At 38.6% G+C, this 17,573-nt stretch overlaps 1 protein-coding gene across 2 annotated transcripts in view; it reads right to left on the reverse strand.

Annotated features, from left to right (window-relative positions):
- Positions 1 to 2,216: 2,216 nt before the first annotated feature.
- Positions 2,217 to 17,573, reverse strand: part of mtus2a (microtubule associated tumor suppressor candidate 2a) — a 38,810-nt gene continuing 23,453 nt past the window's right edge. Inside the window, exons 4-14 of one of the 2 annotated variants that reach the window (XM_066651377.1) lie at positions 16,934 to 17,092; positions 10,929 to 11,027; positions 8,329 to 8,615; positions 6,445 to 6,511; positions 5,697 to 5,911; positions 5,151 to 5,256; positions 4,972 to 5,045; positions 4,759 to 4,857; positions 4,538 to 4,657; positions 4,121 to 4,221; positions 2,217 to 3,640 (exon numbers count right to left, since the gene is read on the reverse strand). In XM_066651377.1, the coding sequence (XP_066507474.1) occupies positions 3,292 to 3,640; positions 4,121 to 4,221; positions 4,538 to 4,657; positions 4,759 to 4,857; positions 4,972 to 5,045; positions 5,151 to 5,256; positions 5,697 to 5,911; positions 6,445 to 6,511; positions 8,329 to 8,615; positions 10,929 to 11,027; positions 16,934 to 17,092 (1,676 nt within the window). In that variant the 3' untranslated portion in view covers positions 2,217 to 3,291. The remainder of the gene's footprint in view (positions 3,641 to 4,120; positions 4,222 to 4,537; positions 4,658 to 4,758; positions 4,858 to 4,971; positions 5,046 to 5,150; positions 5,257 to 5,696; positions 5,912 to 6,444; positions 6,512 to 8,328; positions 8,616 to 10,928; positions 11,028 to 16,933; positions 17,093 to 17,573) is intronic. The other variant, XM_066651378.1, reaches the window with a different exon arrangement.

Consider the following 17,573-nt stretch of genomic DNA (forward strand, 5'->3'; position numbering starts at 1 on the left):
ATAATATTTCATATGCAGGAGGAAAATGGGATCTACCTTTGTTTTGTGTCTGTGGATATGCTTACTGAGAAACCTGTATACATTAAATATGGGTCACAGTAGCAAAACAAACAAACAAACAAACAAAAAAAAGCTGTATTTCATTACACTAGTCTGCATTTTCAAAAGAATTTCTACAACAGAAACCCTTTCAATGAAACTGACAGAACATTACAATTGTCATACCATATTAAAACACCGAGTTCCTGTACAGCGTGCAGATTAATAACAGAAATCCCAAAAAACACAATCAAAAATATTCCCATATCTAAAAAAATAAAGCCTTTAAACAACAACAAACAACATTCTCAAAAAACATTCTCGTCCCTATAAGAGTGCCCTTTTCAATAAACAAAAAAGTTGGTAAAACGTACGTACTGTAAATAGTGATTCAGAAAACTGAAGAAAAACAGCATTTTAGACTATTAGCTGGTCTCGAATGACAGTATTCGGGTAGTTGTGTACCTTTGTTGTACAGTACCCTGTGAAAGCACCATGGAAAGATTGATTTTGAGATTGTAGAAAAACATACCAGTAAACATCAGACAGTTTTCTCTGACAGCATTATCAAAAAATGTATCTGAAAATGGATTACCTTTGAAACAGGTTAAAATAAACTTGTACTGTAGAAAAAAGTGTCCTATCCCAAAAAAGTGCTCTCAATGATCAAGAAATTAGTAAGGGGAAAGTTAATTTATCTATTTTTATCAGCTAATGTTCTGTCAAACATAACATGAAAACCTTGGTTTGTTTTATAGGGACTGTCAGTATGCTATAGGAAAAGTATATGAGTGTAAATAGGAAGAAATTCTCTATTTACCAAACTTTTATTTTAACAATTCTCATTTTAACATATCTTGGGTTCACTTAGTGTGAGCAAATGAATCATTCATTCATTTTCATAAACAATTTCTAGTGTAGGCTTATCTTATTGCTATTTATCTATTCATTAAGCAGGCCAATCAGTTTCCATATCAGGTCTAAAAAAATACTGATTGTAGCTTTAAACCTAGTGATAAAAAGAGACATGCCATTTAATTCAAAAAGTCTAATTATCAGACTGAAAAAAATCCCTGAACATTAAGAGTACAACACCATTGTAAGATATAATTAGGCTACATTCCTTTCTAGTTTATTCATACAGTGAGATTCATCTCTAAGCAATGCTACACTCTACAGAGGTAATAAGAAGGTTACTATATAACTACAAGAGAACCAACTTCCATTGTTCAGCATTTAAAATGACAAACTTTCTCAGTCTCATTGGGGGAAAAAACAGTAGTACATTAGTAAAAAGGTAATATTGGCTCACTATTGAGGTTCATTCCCAGTCTTCTTATTCAGCGAGAATATGGAACCTAAGCTTCCATAGCCATGATCCTACTATCTACATTCAACTCAATCCTAAATTTCACAAAAAAATAAAATAAAATTTAGACTGGAAGACTTTTACAACACATGCACATAGCAAAAATGTCCATTAAAATACCTTACAAATATTACTAGTAAAAATGGCAACAACAACATTTAAAACAACAATTCCTGTAGTCGGTATCTTTACATACTCTACATCTCCCTGTTGTGAGTTTGGTGTCTGAGCCAGATTCTGAGAGTGTGAGAGAATTAAACTGAGATGTGTGAATGGCAACCTGAGGGATGTGACCCTGAGTGGTGGCCATTACAGACAAGACTGGAAGACCAGAGCAGATGCTGCATTTACCAGAGGAAAAAAAACAATAAAATAACATATTGTGCAGCTTGAGTTTACTGCCAGCTGAGCAAGACCCTGCTGGAATCTCCTACCAAATCTGACCTTTCCAGACCAAGAAGCATTTGACTTCCATTCATTTCCCAACTGGACTGTAACCAGCAGATGTGTAAAGCCCAGTGTTTTTGTTTTTAAACTTATCGACAAATATTATAGATAAACATTAGTCAACTTGACAGCCAATAGAAGGTGCACAGCAGGAGCTAATGCTCTATATGTAGATGTTTTGCAATAAACGTATTATTTATTTAAGAATATTGAAAACATTTTTTAATTTTAATGATAATCAGACTTTTGACCATTAAGAGTGATTCAACCTATTTTCTTAACTGAATTATATAATATAAATGGGCAACTATATCTAGCTAGCACATATGTCTAATGTTTATTAAGTAAGTGCGCTAGTTATCTTAGCCAGCTAATTAAATTAGCAAATTATTTTTTGAACAAACCTAGACTCTCCTCCTTAAAAAAATAGCCCAATGCAGCAAAAGATATCACCAGCCAGTGGGCCATATCATTGCTGCTGTGACAACATTATATCTGCAAAATGGCAAACTTACAGAAAAGGAAATTTAAATTTAAATATACATGATAAAAACATTGAGATGTTTTCCCCACCTCTAAATCCCTAAAATCTCAACCTGATCCAGCATTTGTGGGATGTACTGGAACAATATTTTAATATGAAAGTCCTTCAGTGACCTGCTGTGGTCAAAAGTGTTTTGGCAACATTCAAAAACAAACTGAATATTAGGCGAGTGGGCAAATTGTTTTGGTTCATCTTTGCACTTAATCATTTCAACATATGTAATCACTGTTTTCAGTAATGTAAAACTAAAACTGTGCTTTTCAATCACTGTAGGATTGACTCATCAGATTGGTCAGGGGATTCAAGTCAGGGATCCAAAAGTCTGCTGGTCAGACATGTCAATCAAAGAGAAAAGGGTAAATGTTAATGAAGACTTTTTTATGTTTGTTTCTAAAAAAAGAGTGGCATAGATTTTCTCCTTAGACCTTGTATTGACTAAATGTGTTTTTTGACAAAATATCCTAGTCTGTGTGAAAGTGAATGAGACACTGAGTTGGGTGACTGGGATAGTCAATTGACTGTTAGCACAAAAAAGTGAACATAAGCGGTTATCTATTAACTATTGTCTGTTTCCAGTTTTTGGAAAGATTCCTTCAATATATTTTGGTTATAATTGAGCAAACGAGCAACTGTGCATATCTTTGTATTGAATCTACATTCATGATTATAAAGCAGGGGTCAGATATCTAAAGAAGATCAAATCGTTGGTGATGGAATCCAGTCTTGTAAGAAACTTTGTTTCTAAATTCAGCTTAAAAATGCATTTTCCTTAAAAATCATTGTTTGGAGACAGTCATTTAAAGAACATTAAAAAAAGTACAGCACTCTAGAAAGACAGAAATATAGAACAGTTAGATAAACAGGGGGGGTGTTTGGTTGTGTGTTGTCGAGCTTATCTGGGTAATGTGTTGGCGTTTGGGACATGTGCAGGAGAGCAGCGTGCTGCTGGGGAGCCTCTGTGTGTGGGGGTCCCAGGACCAGGAGAGACTACTCTGTGTGTGGGCGTGCAGGGTCCAGGGGAGTAGGAGTGAATGGGGGTCCCAGGGCCAGGGGAGTAGGGGTAGGGTGGAATGTCAGGTCCGGAGAAAAAGGCTCTGTGGCTAGGGGAAGCAGAAGGAGAAAGGTGAGGGCTAGTCTGCAGACGCCACAGGAGCTCCTCGTTATTCCTACTCAGACGCTTTTTCTCACTGGACTCTTTCTCTACATACTCCTGTAGGTTGGCGTTTTCTTCGGACAGCTGCCTGTTTGAGCAGAAACCACACACTGTCACAGAGGTGTCATTTACACTTTACGAAATGCCTGTTTTATGCTTTTACATCTTTTCAGACAGAAGAATCAGCAACACATATACATGTCTGCTTATAATTGTTTATTGTTTGTTCAGTTTTAGTCAGCAGTAGTGCTGCCTGCACTGGACTAAGTGGACTTTTCACTGTCGCCTTCCTCAAGATTCTAGGCAGGATTCTTCTAAACATGCAAATCTATGTCTTACAGTTAGCTGCAGCCTAAACAAGTGATTAGCAACCAGTGCTTAGCAGAATTATACAGTTAAATCAATAAAACAAAAAAAAAAGATGCAGTTATGAACACAAGCATAACATCGCAGTATATACACTGCATTTAATGAACAATATACTACTAGCTTTGTGTGCAACCAGTAAGGTCATGTAGATAGAAAGGTTATATGGATGATTGATTAAGAGCTAAATGGTGAGAGTTACCTAGACAGGGCAAGGTTGCGGTCAATGCGGGCCTTTAAGTCTTCGTTCTGTTGCTGTAGCACCTGCACTTTCTCCTCCAGGTACACATTCTTTTGGGCCTGCTCAAAAATGAGATGATCCACAGGGCTCCCCATTAAATTCTTATACATTTTAAACACCTCTCCATTTTGAGATTAAAATGATGGGTTACACTAACTTTGACATTAGCTACAAGAATACAAGCATAAATATCCTCAATATAAAGATCAATTTATTAACACTAACTGAATCAATATCTGTCTTTAGACTAAACACATAAACTACAAAATGGATCTACAATTCTTTTGAAGAAACTATGAAATAAATAAGTTATTTACCTCAGACCTTATGGAATGATTTTTCCCCCCAAAAATGTTCTCACTTTAATTTAGAGCTTACCACTCTCTCCAGCTGGCAGATTTTCCTCTCTTGGTCATGAATCTGCTGGTTCTTCATTTCCAGAACCTCTTTCAGGCTTTTCAGGTCCTGTTCAATGTGCTGGTATGGAGCTAGAGCATCCTGCAGCACACAAACACAGCACACTATTACATGTAATATACTATAGCAGCAAGCAAAATTATATGTCTGTTTACATAAAGTGTGGACGAATGCTCATTTACCACTATCTGCTCATCAGTACTTCTTCTCAGTGCCTCCTCGAAGCGCTTGGCTTTGTCTCTCAGAGATCGGTTCTGGAATGTCAGCGTGTCCACCTGATCCTGGTAAAAAAACAACTCTTCACTTAAACCATTTACATTTGTGCTATTTCAGCTTGACAAAGTTATGCCGAGTGACAATTAAAGAGTCGTTATTACCATTAGGTCACTTCTTACCTGAAGTGAGAGTCTGTGTTTTTCAAAATCATCTTCTAGTGAAGCTTTCTGCTGCTCATGAGCTTTTCTCAGGTCTGAGAGCGAAATAAAACACAAACAATAGATGAGTCCAATGATAAAGTGTATAAATACACAGTAATAAATACACTCCACAACTGCCCAAACACACACACACACACCTCTCATGGTCCTGGCATGCTCTTCCTGCAGGGTTGCCATAGTGATGTTGTGCATTGTCCTTAGATCTTCCAAGGAAGACTCATGCTGAGCTGTTAACTCTTCGATCTGCATGAAGAAACAGATGTTTAGGTTAGAGCTAATGTTTCAATGCTTTTTAATTGAAACATTTCCTGAAGTGTCTTGCCAATTCAAGCTAAGAATACTTCTAGATTTTCTTTAGACTGGTGCTTTAACTAATGAAGTTTTAAATACTTTTTAAATGCGTTTTAATTTTTGAAATTTTCACTTTGACCTTCAGCAATATTTAAATAGTTCATTGTGTAAACTGTTTAAAGTTTAACCATTTAAAGACACTGTCTCTCAGACTCAGGTACAACCCATCATTTTTGAAGCTTTTTGGAAATATTTTAATCAGGTTTTTGATCACAGATGAAAGTTTTGGTGCTTTGTTTCACTGATACTTTGTGTTTTTGTAAATAAATAGCATCTTTTCAAAACATAACATTTTGAAAGCTCAAGTCACAAACACACACGCATAAACACACCTGCTCTTGTTGCTGCGTCCGCAGCTCCTCCACCTGTGATTGGTGCTCGGCTCTCAGGTGGTCTGTGTCCGAAGCATGGCGGGTACGGAGCTCCTCCTCTAGAGTGGCCAGCTCATACTCTTGTTGCTCCTGCAGCTCCTTCAGCTTCTGCTCAAATCTCTGCTCCAGCTCTGCCTTCTCATCTTGCAGCTGTTTCCAGCGTGCAGCTGTGCAATCTGACCAGCAGGGAGCAGACACATATGTCTCTGAGTAGCTATCTACATGTACTTTCAGACCCATATCAGAAGAAGCATCTGTAGATTTGTTTTCTGGTCTGACACAAGAGTGGGGTTAACTTTCTTTTGTCTTTAAAATATGAAAGTTTTAAAGAGACAGGCCATACCTATTCCTATATCTTTTTTTTTTTTTTTTTTAATTCCAACATGTGAGACTCTTCATTCATTTTCATTTGATTTTCCCCTTCCTTAAGCAAGATAATTATTTAAAGCTTCTCAGAAATATTGAATAAAAAAAATGAATTTAACTTAATAGCAATTTTTACAAGAAGTGTGGTCTCAGACTTTTGTATGGTACTGTATCACTAAGAAAAACAGCTTGTTTTTTTAATTTGAAATATGTAAAAAATAATAATAAATAAATATATGATTTTCTATTTACAGTTACTTTAATGTATGCTAGTGAACAATCATCTCCAGAATGAAGTTCTGTATTTATTTGTAGTGCAGGGTCTGATGTGTTTAGAACTCACCCACTTCCTGGCGAATCCGGCTGAGCTCCAGAGACAAGTCTTTCTCCTTCTGTTCAGAATTTTCACTCTGAAACACACACAAACACAAGAGTGGTCATCATCTCACACAGGACAGCACCCCACCCCAGTGTCCAGGTGCAAGGATGACTGGGGCACTGACCCATTCTCCAGCAAGAACAACACTGTTCATCACTTATTTCAGTATTACTGAGAGTGTCTATTACAGCTGGGAAAACAGGGTTTTCTAGAACAACTACACAATGTATAACAGAGATCTTTTTTTAGATGTAATTTTTATGCTAAGAGCACATGTATAAGCTAGGCTCAGCTCAGAAAACCATGAATACAAAAAGAGAACGGTAAAATGCACAGTGGAGCAGAAATCACTTTAATATATTCATTTATTTATAGGTTTCTCACTATTTCATCAATCATTGCTTATGGGTATTTTCTCATTCATATTTGAAGATATTATCGACCGCATCTGAGAAAACAAGATTTATATATATATGTGTGTGTGTGTGTGTGTGTGTGTGTACAACATAGACTTAGATTTGGATTCTAACTTCATCCACAGAAATTATGGCAATACATGACATGAAAAAGGTATTTCCACTTGTGAACACCAGAGAGCACTGTTGCTCTACTGCTATCGAAGCCGACGTGCAACTTCCGCTCGGCCCAATACAAATGCAAAAACATATTCTGTCCTGCAACGTCAGATCCTTGAATATATACAGAACCAGCAATTTTCGGCTCCAGCTATAATTGAATACGTTTAGTCCTATCATTAGATGCTAATCTGAGTTAAATTTGAGTGAAGCATTTCCACAATGAAGCAGTAAAACTGTGTTTCCTGGGGTGATAAAGAACTCTTTAGTACCTTTGGGATGAATTGGAGTCGCTTTTGTGTTCCACAACTAATCCAACAGCAGCACCTGCCTTCACTAAAAATGTTGTTTTTGAAACAATGGGGAACAAACCTAGAGTAAATTCTTGACTGCAGAAAGATGAGAAAGATTCGTATAATTCATGTATTTTAAGTTGATGTGAGAGGTTGTGTCAATTTAACGTAAACAGCCTGTGTTCTGCTTTATCTCTCATTGCTGTTCATGAAGTTAATGAAGTGGGTTCTAATGCATAGTCACCACTTAACTTCTGAAAAGAAGAAAACAAAAGGCTGTGGAACTGAGCCGAACAACTACATCCAGGATCATCTGTGAATTTTGCGTTATGAAACATTGTGTTTTAGCCTTACTGACAGATGACAGATTTTCATGACAACTACTGATTTACTAAAACATTTTACTGCATGGAAAAAGCAGATTCAAATTGGTCTTGGCTCCAATTTTTTTTCATCACACAGCTTGAAAAAAAAAAAACATGAAAAATCAATAACATTGGATGCTCTGGAGCAGCTGCACATTAATCTTTGGTCCTCATGTCCAATGTGTTGGCTAGAGGAGTACAAAGCCCCCTTGTATTTGTCTGTGGAGCAGTGGAGCTGCATTTTCTGGCATGATGGACCACTGTTCAGTACCTTTGGGGGGAGTTAGAGTAGCTATTCCAATATCAAGTAATTGTCCAACTTACTGACCTCACTAAAGTGAAATTTTCCAACGTCTACCGAAAAACTTTCCTAGAAAAATAAAAGATGTTAGTTGGTGACAGACTACAAACCAATTCCTCTTCTACAGAAGAAAAGTTAAATGAACATAGTGTACTTGCAAATCTCAACTATAGGCCAAATAAGTCTTACTTAACATACAATAAGTTGTCTGGAAGTGCTGAGTAGCTGGTAGAGTGAGTGGGATGTCGAGGATGGTAAATAGCTGGAGGTCTAATGTAGCCAACTGAGAGCTTCACTGACTGTACTGTAAGTACCTTGAGGCAGAAGTGCTGAGTGCAGACAGCGAAGGCGTCCAGACTCAGCGTGTTCTTCTTCAGCTCAGCCCTGAGAGCTTGTAGCTGACTGGCCTGTTCCTCACAGTGAGCCTGGAGACGCAGCACCTCCTCCTCCCTCTTCTCTTGCTCCTCCCGTTCCTTCTCCTTCCTCTGAACCTCCTCCTTCCTCTTCTCAAAGCTCGGTGAGCCACTACGTCCAAGAACTGGCATGCCTGACCCTCCGGGAACCCTTGCTGCTGCAGCTGCTGCCCTCTGCCTCTGCAGGACTAGAGACAACAGGCCAGCATCATTAAATGTTCATGTTAATGTGTTCACAACATTAAAAAATGTTTCTATTTGAATTAATTAGTAATACTTTGCTGTAAATATTTATTCATAAAACTACATAACAGCTATAAGCCAGCCACGACAAGTGACATAAATCTACATTAACATCTACAAGAGCTGCTTTATCTGTTTTAACCTGGATGTCATTTAATGATGTAATAGCAATGGACACTTTTGTAGAATAGGCTTGTACTTAGTTGTCTGTCATTTCTCTTGAAAAGGCTTATATATGTGTGATGGAAACTTAAGGCCTCTACAGTACAGTGTTAACAAAATCTATATGTAGGCACTGTGAAAGTATCCAAACCTTCCATCCCACTGTGAAAAAATCATCCCATGAAAATATCATTTCACGACTGTAAAAATGAACCTCAGAAAGAAGACATGCTGTGTATGCTAATGACACACATCAGCTGCTAATCACTCATAACAGAGCCTGTTTACTCAAGGTACTCAGAGTTAAACATGCTGGCAATTTGTTTGTAAAAGATGAGCAGCAAACAGGCCTCTCAGAGATTGTTCGGGGGAAAAGGCTCATTAGTGAGGCAGCTAGGGAGAGAGCAGATGTTGAAGTTAGCCTTACACACCTCTATGGCGAAAGACAAGCAAGAATCTGTACCCTACTGATCCTAAATGCCATACTATACATCAGTAAACTTGCTTCATGGGTCTGCACTGTAGTATGGTGACAAGTCATAAGAAGCACCCAACCAAAATGCTGCTTCCTCTGTGAGAAAAACTGACAGATCATGCTCCACAGCTAATAGTTTTTTATCCTGCAAAACACTGTTAAACATTTCAAACAGCCAAAATAGTAACATATGTTAAGGGGGGGGGGGTGACTACTGACGTGCAGACTGACCAATGAAATGTTTACAGAGAAGGTTATCGACCAATAACGCTAGCTCTACAGTCAGACCGTCCAATCAGAAGATTTTAGGCTACTTCACCACGCCCCCTTCTCACTCAAGCGAATCAAACAGAGTAGGGGAGGGCGGGACTAGTTTGTGAACGAAACGTTTCTCGAAATTCAATGTAAGCTCTAGAAAAACAAAATCCTGGTTATCGACCATGTTAAGACAGCCAGAGAGTTCACCAACAGGTAAACTGTTAATAAAGTCAGTTTTTTAAATTAATACTAGAGCTGTGTGCTACAGTCACTTTAAGTTAAATGGGAGAGGTGTCTATGTATGACTGCATTTGTAGAACATGGCTGTCATTGGGGGCAGCACTGGTTTTAACATTCTGACCCATGCTCATGTGTCTACTCGCTGGCCACTAGCCACTGCACAATTTATAGCTATGACTCAACTTCAGCATTCATTCTCTTAATTATAATCAGCACTGACTAGCCAATGTCATAAATCCATTAGTATTACACAGATCAGAAAACATGCTTCTAAAGTAAACTAACACAGATTAGAGTAAGAAGAATAAATCACAGAGACTTAAAGCTAAAGGCTGTATAATTCATCTCGAATGCACACACGTTAACTCTATGTACACTAACAAAGTGGTTCATGCAGCAATCAAGAAGTCACCTCTGTGAAAGAGAAGGGTTTTAGGCTCAGAATAAAGTTGCAATAATACTGTTGAGCAAAAGCAGTTTTCCACAGCACTCAGTGGTGACGATGTTTTTCCAGATAGAAGCTTATATAGAAGCACTTATTTGCTCTTGGGAAAGAGACCACTCACATGGATGAAAAAGAGTATGTGTGTGTGAGAGAGAGATAAATAGAGAGAGAGAGAGAGAAAGAGAGAGAGAGAGAGAGAGAGAGAGAGAGAGTTCATCTACAGGTCAGGTGGTAGCTATTCTGCAATATGAGGGGCCCAACATTGTTAAATCTTAGTGGTAAACACAGTGATATGTAACACATTTTGATTTACCATGAATCTTATATATACCACAGTTTTTTTCACTTATTCTAGAAATGGTTTGAAATGAGTGAAGACTGAAGCTGGGGGATTGGTTCAGACACAAAGGATTGTGGGTAGAATACTGAAATCCATTTAGATTGACTTGACAGCTGACTCAAACTCCTGTGTGACTAGAACTGTGTGAATGGAATGACTATGAAGCTCCTCAGCCACGGCCGCACCTCCATTTCTCAAGTTTTTGTGTTCCCACTCTCTCTTAATATCACTCAGTCTTTCTGTTTGTCTGAGGCCAGTCACAAAGACGTATTTTACAGCTCAGGATGAGCCTTTAGAAGCCTCTGATCTAAACAGAAAAGTTGGACTGGTGTTCTCACCTGGTGACTGGGGTTTGGGTGACACAACAGCCAGCCGTTTCGGGGAGGACAGTGCAGAACGAGACCCATCAGATGGCTTTTGGAAATCCTTGCGGGAGCCTGATGAGGAAGAACGGGAGCACAGTATTAAACAGGGCTGTACAGATCATTACTTTTTATGGTCAGTGCTAATTTCCTTACATCCAAATTAGCCAACACAATTGGATCCTTCCTGTGCAAGAGAAAACAATTATAAAAACATTGTTTATTTGCACTTTAACCAGATTTTGCCACCCGTGTGCTTAATCAATGTACTGAAAAATGGTCAAATATAGTCAAGTGTCATTTTTGAATTAGCAGTAAATGTCCTAACAGGATTGTTTTCACACGTATAAGTGCAGTAACAAAATGACGGCATGAGCTTATCAGTGACTGTAGCAGGTTCTCCATATTTATGAATAATATTGTTAAATTTTGGCTTTGAAAATAGAATTAACCCACAACCAAAATATTCAGATTTCACTATCTGATTATTTATATTAATGTATATTAGTCTAGAAAAGTTATGTTTCCTAGAAATTAGAAATGTTAATATTTCAATTGGGAGTTCTTCTTTCTGCCATTGCAGATAACTCTGCATTTAACTGGACTAAAAATATAAAGGTGCTTTAGCAGAGAGGGGAATGAAAAGCACTTGTTTCAAAGATGTGGTAATGTAAGAAGATTGTATTTCATTTAATTTTGGATAATATCTGTAACCTGTAGCTGACACTAAGAATTATGTAAAAAAAAAAAAATTACAAGCCTATATTAAGCAATTTTTTTGCTAAAAATCATAGCAAGCACAGGCCTAGGCAAAACAAGGACTGGTGAGAAGAGTGAGGTTTCTGAGAGAATGAGACAGGTTTTGTGTAGTTATAATCAATGGGATACATATAGCCTTCTTGTTCCTATTGCTTTTTGCAATTTCTTGGTATGATGACAATGTATAGACTGGATAGATGCCCCCATCTCAGGAATTTATATCTTATCCCAAATAGTCTCTGTCTCTCTGTCTCTCCCTCTCGCTCTCAATTTCTCTCCACTTTGTGGTGGTGCCCCTGGCTCAGCACTCTGTAAATCGATTTCAATAAGGTGCAGTCAGGCACTAAATGAGGCAGTGGAGCGGTCCTTTCACTTTTTGCCTCAAACAAACGCACTTTCATTCTCTCTCTCTCTCTCTCTCTCTCTCTCTCTCTCTCTCTCTCTCTCTCTCTCACACACACACACACACACACACACACACACACACACACACACACACAGAATTTTGTTTTTGTTCATATTGTGAGGACCAGCTTTAAGGAAGAGACGTCCACACAACGTGAGTAAATAGGTTTTGGTCCTCATAATATAATGTACATCTGGTGCACACAAAACACACACAGCTGAACACTATTGCATCATCAAACTGTCTACACAGTAACGAAGATCCCAGAGAGCACCTCACCTGTAGAGGATGGTAACACCATCACTCCCTACTACAGAGATGGCATCCGTTAATGGCATGTGGCAGTTACTTCTATAGGCAATATTTAAATGAGAGGGGCGGCACGGTGGCGCAGCAGGTAGTGTCGCAGCAACACAGCTCCAGGGGCCTGGAGGTTGTGGGTTCGATTCCAGCTCCGGGTGACTGTCTGTGAGGAGTTGGTGTGTTGTCCGCGTGGGTTTCCTCCGGGTGCTCCGGTTTCCTCCCACAGTCCAAAAACACACGTTGCAGGTGGATTGGCGACTCGAAAGTGTCCGTAGGTGTGAGTGAATGTGTGTGTGTCTGTGTTGCCCTGTGAAGGACTGGCGTCCCCTCCAGGGTGTATTCCCGCCTTGCGCCCGATGATTCCAGGTAGGCTCTGGACCCCCCGCGACCCTAAATTGGATAAGCGGTTACAGATAATGGATGGATGGATATTTAAATGAGAGGTGGAAGATCTGACCTTCGATTGGATTTTGATTCCTTAGAAATATGATTCAGTGCATCATAAATTATGAAGCATCCTCAAAAACAGATTAAAATTTTCAGTCAACATTAGATCACTATTATATATGACTTGTCAGAAATGTCATTGAACAAGGCCACAAAACCAACACGGCAGTTTTTCAAAGGATAACCAGAATATTGTTACCAGGAGATGAGTGCAAACCTTGTTCCTGGGAAACACTGAAAAATATCATGACCCAGGGAGCTCCAAGGCGTGGACAAGGAATCTGTGCTTTAATAGAGCTGGTATGACACCATGTATTCATTTCTGATAATGATACATATATTCTGTCCAACACTGATGCCAATGAAATATGTTCTTCAATAATTACTATGGTGCAAAAGGAACAAATGTAATTGAAGCATTTAACTTAATTTAATTCTGACTGCTGAAACACTACAAAACTTACAGGATGAAATACACAGCTAACAATTTTTTTGCCACACCTTTTTCCTGTACTGCTGCACACATTCACACACACACAGGGTCCCAATGCTCCTCATTAATGCGTGCACATCTTCACATGAATCGGACAGCCACAAACAGACCCCCAAGAGATCACCTAAGACCCCCTGGGCACGATCCTATTTGTACAAGCACCTTGCTCCTGAACCCCCAACCCCCATTGCTACAAACCACTCAAACACCCTCAGGCTCTGTCCCATTAACAACACCCCCCCCCCTCCACCCCCACAAACTTCACAACATCAAAAGCATGAAACAGTGTTTAAGTGTGTGTGTAAGTGTGTGCATGTGTGTTCTGCAAAAAACGTGACACTGGGAGGTGAAATATATCTTATATGAGGGCAACATATCCAATTCTGACCTTATAACATCACTGTAAAAATGATTAGACTTAGCATTTATTTCTAGCTATTTTATCAAGTGAAAATATAATTTTGCACTGACCAACTACTGCTTGGTTTTTTAAGAAAAAAAATAATAATAATATGTTTTGGCAGCGCAGTGTGAACTTGAATGTCTTTAAATGGGGTTCGTTAGAATAAAAATATATAGAGGCATTACCTGCATTTCCTATGGATATCTGAATTAGATTATGTACCAAAATGCAATAATAACAACCAGTTTTCACATGACCATTTTGAACATCTATTTATTCCTTACATTAAGAGGCTTGTTTTTTATTATGTTTCGAATGGATGCTCTTTAATGAGCTTCAGTCAAAAAACCATCCCAAAGTGAAAATAAACTAGAACAAAAGGAGGTAAACCGCTATGGGCTGAAGAGTTAAGCATCTGACAGTTACATTTTTGGACAAAGCTATGCACTGGATTGAATGTAGTCTTATTTTCATATATGGAACAAATGGACTGGGAGTGAATGGTATGTTAATAAAATATGTTTGTGAAGTTCTACAGTAATCGTAGCCATCACCCAACACCAGCAGATCCAGCTAGATCAGTCAGTTAGTAACCAGGCTGTCCCTTCTCAGGCTCTGGAGTTCCTGTACAGCTAATGCAGGTACAGGGAGCAAAAGTTGAAGATTAATGAGCTCAACCGAGAGAGTGGCACAAGCCTGATAACAGCAGAGGATAAAGGTTAAGGTTACGTTTCTGCGCTTTACTGATTGGTCAATCTTTGGAACAAATGGAAGCTGAAATAAAGGCACAAAATGGCAACAAAATACTGAAAATCTTAAAAAAGAGCTTCATATTAAATTTTCTAATATTTACAAATTTACTGATTTCCCCCGAAGCTTAAAGACAACAGAAGAGAAAAGAGGAGAAGAGAAGAGGACCTAATAACAGCAAGTTACACTTTAAATTTTTGCCAAAACAATAATATGACTGAGAGAAAACATAAGGTTTGGATTTCTTTTTATTCATGGACAAATTGACAAAGCTTCATTGGGGTGGCCGTCTCCTTTAAGCAGAGTTACAAGGACAAATAAGTACAGTAATTCCCAGAGCAGTGTGGGTGGTTGGTCTTAATTAGCTTTGTTGCATTAAGTGTGGGCTTAATTGAGGCTTGTATAATTTTGTGCATGTGTGTCTCTTTGTGTGTGTGTGTGTGTGTGTGTGTGTGTGTGTGTGTGTGTGTGTGTGTGTGTGAATGAAAAGCAAGAGCAATTTAAGTAAACCATAGGCAAATGGGACAAGTTAAGGCATTAGAGCCTAAAATCACAGGTCCATTTGGACTGTGTGTGCAGGGGATAAATGATAATGACTGGTGTATTTCTAGAGCTTTAATCAAATAATGGTCTTAAAATAAGAGTGAAATTTTATGATCTTAAAAATGATGTATCAGTAAGGTTATAATTAAATAATATTAATAATATTTAATGGATAAATAATATAAAATAATAAATAAATAGTAATCTGGCCTGGACACCCTGGGGAAGACCCCGAACACACCCTGGAGAGATTATAGGTCTCGACTGGCCTGGGAATGCCTCACTATCCCTCTAAACAGCTGGAAGAAGTGGTTAGGGAGAGGGAGGTCTTGGTTTCTTTACTCTGACGGCTTCCCCCCATGATCCAGATCCAGATAAACAGTGGACAGTGGACGGATGGATGGACATTATTGCCATTAATTAATTAAGCATGTCATGAATAAATGCTCAAACTACAGTATATTAAATCTATCGTCTAGACACATTTTCTGCAGTAACAGCCTTTAAACCTTCTAGGGATGCTGTACAATAGATGTTAAAGATTTGCAGTAAGGATGTCATTACTTTTAACAATGACCACATTAGACAGGTCACATACTTATATTATAAGAATGATTAGATCTGGATCCAACTAATTCCAAAAGAACTGGACAGAGCTCCATCACTCCAGAAAAATCACCTCACAGCACAAATTATAGCCCTCTAGACCGATGTATTATTAAGAATGATGACCTTAGTTTAAGTGCCACTTGAAGCCCAACTGTGTCTAGAGTGGATGCACATTAAAGGACCTGAAGTCACTAATTATTAGAAGGAGCCACCCCAATGTGCATGATGTATTTTAATTCTTTTAAATTTTCTCCACACTAGTGAAACTGTGAATAAAATAGAGTATTTCAACAGTCCACAATAACAATGTAAAGTGCAGAATATTAATATATTCTTTATTACTGAATGTCAGAACATGTCAAAAATGAATATATTCTATTTAACAATCCATATAAGTAACGATGTGGACTAATGATTATTACTGAAATGGCAACCTGTAAACTTCCGTTATTCATTAAGCATGTATTACCCTGCCGACAGGGATCTGTGGTTGATTGATGACACCCTAGAACCATAGGTCATTAGGGTGACTATGATTATTCCTGACTGACATGTCTGCTCTCACCTTTCTGTCTGGAATGCAGTGAGGGTGTTGCGCCTCAATAAGAATAGCTCCTGTAGGTTTGAAAAAAATTCTGTCTGAGCACCTGCTGGGTAGCCAACTTTAATTCACCTTTTCAGACGATGCAAACCTCTCAGAAATGCATCAAGTTGCCAACATTTACACTTTCTGCAAGACTTCCATGCAGCAGTTGAAATCCTAGCTTCAAATACGCTGACAAGCAATATTGATTTCAGCACAGATCTAACCACTGTCTGCCCAGAGGGGATGTTTTCTCATGGTGTGAATAGCTGGGCTAGTTGTGTTTGGTTTTATTTTTTCACCAGGTGTCTGTGATGGAAACTAACAGACTGATGCACATCCCTGGAGGTGGTAGGCCTTTATTCTGTGATTTAGAGCTATATACAACAGCATTCCTTAGTTGTTGTTGCAAAACTGCAATATATGCCAATATAAACTTGACTGAAATCAATAAATTGATTTCAAAATCAATAATTATAATATTTTCAGTTTTTTTTTTTTTAAGTTTTGTCACAATTCTACATGTGATATATCTGCACTTCCAAATAATACCAATGCTACAAAGCACAGCACAGTGCTCAGGAGCTTTATACCTCTCTAGTATATACCTCTCTATACCTCTCACACTTGGCATTGAGCTGGGAACCAATAAGCTGTCCATAATAGAGCCTTGCAGTACATTGACCTGATGGAGATGACGGTGGTGGGGGAAGCAGTGGGCGGCGGGTGGGTACGGGAGTGCAGGGGGGCTGCGGGCTGCTGCGGCAGGGAGCTCTGAGAGCATCTGTGCAGGGCTCTGTGATTACTCTGTGTATTGGAGGGTCATCACTCCCACTGCCTGGACCTATGAATACAAACAACACAAACAAGTGGAAAACAACATTAATTAGCATATCCTTGCTGTGGTTATACACACCTATCTGTTTAAAGTCAGAGTAATGATACACAATTTAAAGCCAATTTTATCCCTGACAGTGAGCGTGTTTACATGCACACAGTAAAATCACAATCTGATAACTCCAGAAAATCATTTTTTAATTATAATTTGTTCGATACGCACTTTAGTAATCAGACAATGAGAACTCCCAGAGTCTATAGGTGTCACTCAGTAATCAGATGCCCAAAGACCATGCTAGCGAAATGGAAAATATAGACTTTTACAGAAGTGGGCTCCTGCTTGTTCAGAAGGGAATACTACAGCCACACCAACCCTTTATGGAAAAGGCTGGTCAGCCCTACATTGAAATAAATGACCATAAACCAAAGCTGCAGTCACACATATTCAATCTTTCCCCTTTTGAGCAGGCAAACATTCATCATCAGCA

The sequence above is a fragment of the Hoplias malabaricus genome, chromosome 18, assembly GCF_029633855.1.
Source record: "Hoplias malabaricus isolate fHopMal1 chromosome 18, fHopMal1.hap1, whole genome shotgun sequence".
In the NCBI taxonomy this organism is placed as follows: domain Eukaryota; kingdom Metazoa; phylum Chordata; class Actinopteri; order Characiformes; family Erythrinidae; genus Hoplias; species Hoplias malabaricus.